The following is a 5,229-nucleotide window of genomic DNA, read 5'->3' as shown; positions in this document are numbered from 1 at the left end:
ATTAGGCATCTAATAAATTGCAGGATTCAAAAAGTCAAACTTGAACATTTTTTTTATAGTCTGTGAAGAGAAAATAGAATTGAAAAAAACATATAAATACATCAATCAGATTGGATTTAATAGAAGAGGTTAGATTCGAGGGAAGTATAAAAAAAATAAAAAATATCTAAATACTGTTTTGGTAGATTCTCTATAAAAAAATGCAAATCTATTCAAATCAGAGCATTAAATAAGTGCCAAATTTGGTTCAACATATTCCATAATTCTTTTCTTCAAATAGGTACTGTCTATTTGATAAGAATTTTAAAAAATAATCAGAGAGAAAGAGAGAGTCATGATGCACAGTAGTAGCTTGCCAATTAATGATGGTAAATACGATGATGATGGTCGCCTAAAACGTACAGGTTAGAATACTCAAAATTATGCATCTAATATATTGATATTTGTTTTTCATTGTTTTTAATTTAACATTAATAATTTTGTATGAAAATGAAGGAACATGGGTAACAGGAAGTGCACACATAGTGACAGCTGTAATAGGATCTGGAGTGTTATCATTGGCATGGGCTATTGCACAATTAGGATGGATTGCTGGCTCAATTGTTCTCATTCTTTTCTCTCTCATCACTCTCCTCACTTCTTTTCTTCTAGCTGATTGTTATAGGTATCCTGATCCTGTTCATGGAACCAGAAACCATACCTATATGGGTATGGTCAAAAATATTCTAGGTAATATTAGTAAAAAAATACCCAAGTTTTTTTTTTAATGTTTTAATTTCTAGTCATATATTTGGGTGTTTATTATGTAAAAAAAGTTCAGATGGTACTATTGTCAATTTGTATAGAATGACCAAATTTGATTTCTTATATGTTGAGGAGTCAACATTATAGTCATATCTTGAATTGAGTCAAAGAAAAAATGTAATATCTTATATAGAATGACGTATTCTAAAATAATTATATAATTTTCGATTTAAAAATATTGGATAGTCTATAATTTTTTTAATATTTATTTATTATTTATTTAATTTGACCTTACAATAACTCGCAATGCACATAAAACAGACCACACTTATCTTATTTGAATGTGGTATTGTTTGTAACCTTTCTATCTCTTTTTTTCTACAGGAGGAACTCAGTACATGTTTTGTGGATTGGCTCAGTACACAAATCTTATAGGTTGTACCATTGGTTACACTCTCACGGCATCCATCAGCATGGTGTAAGAACCTATTAAATATTTCATATAATTGTTTAAATTGATTTATTTTAGTGAGGTTAAGATTGTTTTAGTGAGGTTAAGAAAAAAGTTTATAACATGTTGTTAATATATTTTCATTTTATTTTCATAAATTTTTTGGTATACTATATAAAATCCAATTTATAGGTCATATAAAATTGGTTTCAATTGATTATCTTTTGTTAGATAAATAGAAAATTGTTGCATTTATTTAATAAATGCTTATGTTGTAAGCACATAAATAATTTAGTTATTCAACAAAAATCTTGACTGAATTTATGAGAAATTAGATTCAATTAGTGAAATCTTACATTTACAAAGTTGGAACATCAACAATTGTCCAATTAAAAGATCTCAAAAAATACAATTTAAAATGGATTTTTATTTTTATTAATTAAAATACCAAAATTACATCTAGAATGTCCAATCAAACAACCACGGTATTTGACTATGTGAATGTAAAAATAGAAATTCAAATTTATAAAGTTATATTATATGAGAATATAAATGAAATATTTTCATATAATAATACTCAAGCAAAAATGTAACTAATAACAATAATAATAATAATAATAATAATAATAATAATAATAATAATAATTTTTTGTTTGTAAAACAGGGCCATCAAAAAATCCAATTGCTTTCATAAGTATGGGCATGAAGCAAACTGCAAAACATCAAATTATCCATTTATGGCAATATTTGGGGTTTCAGAGATTTTACTAAGCCAAATTCCAGATTTCCATGAACTTTCATGGCTCTCTTTTGTTGCTGCCGTCATGTCTTTTGGTTATGCTTCCATAGGCATTGGTCTCTCCATAGCCAAAATTGCAGGTTAGGCATAATAGCTCTTACTTATTAAATAAAAAATTAAGGATAAATTGCACTCAAAGATAGGATTTTGTATATATATATATATATCCCCGAAATGTGATCAATGCAGCCGTCATGTCTTTTGGTTATGCTTCCATAGGCATTGGTCTCTCCATAGCCAAAATTGCAGGTTAGGCATAATAGCTCTTACTTATTAAATAAAAAATTAAGGATAAATTGCACTCAAAGATAGGATTTTGTATACATATATATATATATATATCTCAGAAATGTGATCAATGTGAAATATATTGATTAGTTTTTTTTTAAAAAAAAAAGATGATATGTATATAAAGTCCCTAAAAAATATGCTTATATGACACATACATCTATAGAGTATATAAGTATGGATGACATACATATTTTAATATACTACATCCTTGTCATTTTAAATAATGTTTCATAGTTTTACCTTTTTTATCTCAAATTATTAATCATTTTATAGTATTAATAAAATACAATTATTTTTTTTACTTTTATATTTTTATTTATTTTTCTTAACTAATCAAACTTCTTTATTAACTACAAGAAATAAGAATATATGAGTAAATAATATTTATATTATCATTGAAATAATTTAAATTAATTATTATTTTAAGAATTGCAAACAATTCAAATATAACAATTAAAATGAAACGGAGGAAGTAACTATTTTATTTACAATTATATCCTTTTATATTCAATGAATTGCTGAATTTTTAAAATACCTTTACCTATCTATAAAATGATATGATGTTTTGGTTTAACATATTTTCTTTTCAAATATACCATTTGTTTAATCTACTTTATTTACTATTTTGTGTTAACCTACCAATCAATTAACAGTTTTTATAGTCTCTTATAATATATAGAATATGGACATTCCCTCATTTACATACACATATTTTTTTCTTAACATACCTAACAATGTGAGTTCAGTTTCTCCAATCAATGAGATAGTATTGAATATTTTGATTTGTTTTGTTGTTGGAATATACAGAACCAGGACACCATGTGGAGACAGGGCTAACAGGGCTTGTTGTTGGAGTGGATGAAACAAGTTCTCAGAAGTATTGGAATACCTTTCAAGCAATTGGAGACATAGCTTTTGCATATGCTTTCAGTACGGTCATTGTTGAGATACAGGCAAGTAATAATTTTAAGCAAACCAAGTGCTTAATTACATATGTGAATTCTCATTGTTTTTTAGTATAAGAATTTGATTTCAATTTTGTTTGAATACAGGACACATTACAATCAAGGCCACCAGAGAATCAAGCCATGAAAAAATCTGTCTTCACTGGAATCACAGTGACCACATTCTTTTATGCATTATGTGGTCTTCTAGGATATGAAGCATTTGGAAACAAGGCACCAGGAAACTTCTTAACAGGATTTGGCTTTTATGAACCATTTTGGCTAGTTGATATTGGTAATATTTTCATCGTTATTCATCTTGTGGGAGCTTATCAGGTAAATTATTATTTTGTGGACAAAATTGTTGCTAAATGAACATTTTGGTCTCTATAAAAAATTTAAATTTAATTTTGGTCTCTATTAAAAATATATTTATTTACTGTGTATATGTACAGGTATTTGCACAACCAGTATTTAGTTTAGTGGAAAGTTGGGGTAGTAAACGTTGGCCAGAAAGCAAGTTAATGACAAAAGAATATTATGTAAAAATTCCATTGGTTGGGATATGGAGAATGAATATGTTTAGGTTGATATGGAGAACATTGTATGTGATATTCACAACATTGTTTGCTATGATATTTCCATTTTTCAACAGCATTGTGGGTTTGTTAGGAGCAATGTCGTTCTTTCCTTTGACAGTGTACTTTCCAACGGAGATGTACCTTGTACAATCTAAAGTGACAAAATATTCTCCTATGTGGATTGGAATGAAATCGCTTAGTGGGTTTTGTTTGATTGTCACTCTTGTTGCTGGAGTTGGATCAATTGAAGGAATTATCTCTGAACTCAAGACCTATAAGCCCTTTGCGCTCTAATTTATTATTCTCCTATGTACATATTATTTGCTATCCGAATTTAGTTTTCCTTCAATAAACTCGTTATGTAATAATGCTATTTGCTATTCAAAATCTTGAATTTATTGTACCGATACCACAAAGAGACTCATATACCAATTTTGTAGTTCTCATGGAAGATTTCATCAGGACACAAAGACAGTCCAATTATTTTATTTTAAACTTTTAAGATATCTACAAGTGAAGGTATAAATAAATTTATCTATTCTCCATAAGAGAACAAAATTTACTATGAAAGTTATAATGATTCGTATTTAAAATTTGATATTTTTATTTTATTTAAGAAATAGTTATTTAGTTCAAATAAAAAACTGCAGGTAAAAAATGTTGGAACACTATCAAAAATGGAGGGTGAATTAATGGTGAAAATTGATAATTGAAAATTGTGGTGTTTTAGAAAATGATGGAGAAAAGAGAGAGATTATGGAAGAGAGTTATTTTCTGATTTTTTCATCAGTATATCAAAATGGCATTAGTCTTTAAAACTATACACACAAAAGTATTTATATGGGGTACAATGTGGAACCAAATTAATTTTGGCCCAAAACAACATTTGAATTATATTTAACTTCCTATACACCACCTTAATTCAAATGCTCTACATTCTTCATGCCTAGCTTCATCACAAGTTTGTTGAAAACCTCATTCGTAACGCCTTTCGTAAACAGATCTGCAACTTGTTCTTCGCTTTTGCAATACCCCAAAAATAACTGTCCGGAACTCACTAGTTCCCTCAAATAATGAAACCTCATCTCAATATGCTTGCTCCTCCCATGTGCTATGGGATTCTTAGCAAGGTTGATGGCTGAAACATTGTCCATCAACAACAAAACAACTCCTCTCGTGTTGCTGTCCAGCTCACGCAACAGGTTCACTAGCCACACAACTTGGCATGCACATAACGAAGTTGCGATATACTCCGCCTTGCAGAAAGAGAGAGCAACCACCGGCTCCTTTTTAGAACACCAAGAGATTGGTGCCCCTCCGAACATAAAAACATAACCGGCCGTTGATTTCCGATCGTCCTTATCTTTGCACCAATTGGAGTCGGTGTATCCGAGTAATTCGCAACTTTTGCCCATGTCA

At 29.0% G+C, this 5,229-nt stretch overlaps 1 protein-coding gene across 1 annotated transcript; it reads left to right on the top strand.

The window, feature by feature from the left end:
- The first annotated feature begins 337 nt into the window (after positions 1-337).
- On the top strand, positions 338-4,247 carry LOC101498167 (amino acid permease 6-like). Its single transcript, XM_073367253.1, has 7 exons — positions 338-404; positions 496-729; positions 1,129-1,222; positions 1,860-2,074; positions 3,099-3,238; positions 3,338-3,565; positions 3,685-4,247. Exons 1-7 carry the CDS (start codon positions 338-340, stop codon positions 4,102-4,104), a joined length of 1,398 nt encoding a protein of 465 aa, XP_073223354.1. The 3' UTR covers positions 4,105-4,247.
- The last annotated feature ends 982 nt before the right edge of the window (positions 4,248-5,229 follow it).

This window comes from Cicer arietinum, chromosome 4 (assembly GCF_000331145.2).
Source record: "Cicer arietinum cultivar CDC Frontier isolate Library 1 chromosome 4, Cicar.CDCFrontier_v2.0, whole genome shotgun sequence".
Classification (NCBI taxonomy): Eukaryota; Viridiplantae; Streptophyta; class Magnoliopsida; order Fabales; family Fabaceae; genus Cicer; species Cicer arietinum.
Note: the sequence above shows the minus strand (reverse complement) of the source record. Positions and strands in the feature narration are given on the sequence as shown.

Coding starts and splice junctions, on each gene's coding strand:
- LOC101498167 (XM_073367253.1), top strand. CDS start 338: ATGCACAGTAGTAGCTTGCCAATTAATGATGGTAAATACGATGATGAT. Junction 2,075..3,098: donor CTCCATAGCCAAAATTGCAG/GTTAGGCATAAT, acceptor ATACAGAACCAG/GACACCATGTGGAGACAGGG. Junction 3,566..3,684: donor ATCTTGTGGGAGCTTATCAG/GTAAATTATTAT, acceptor GTATATGTACAG/GTATTTGCACAACCAGTATT.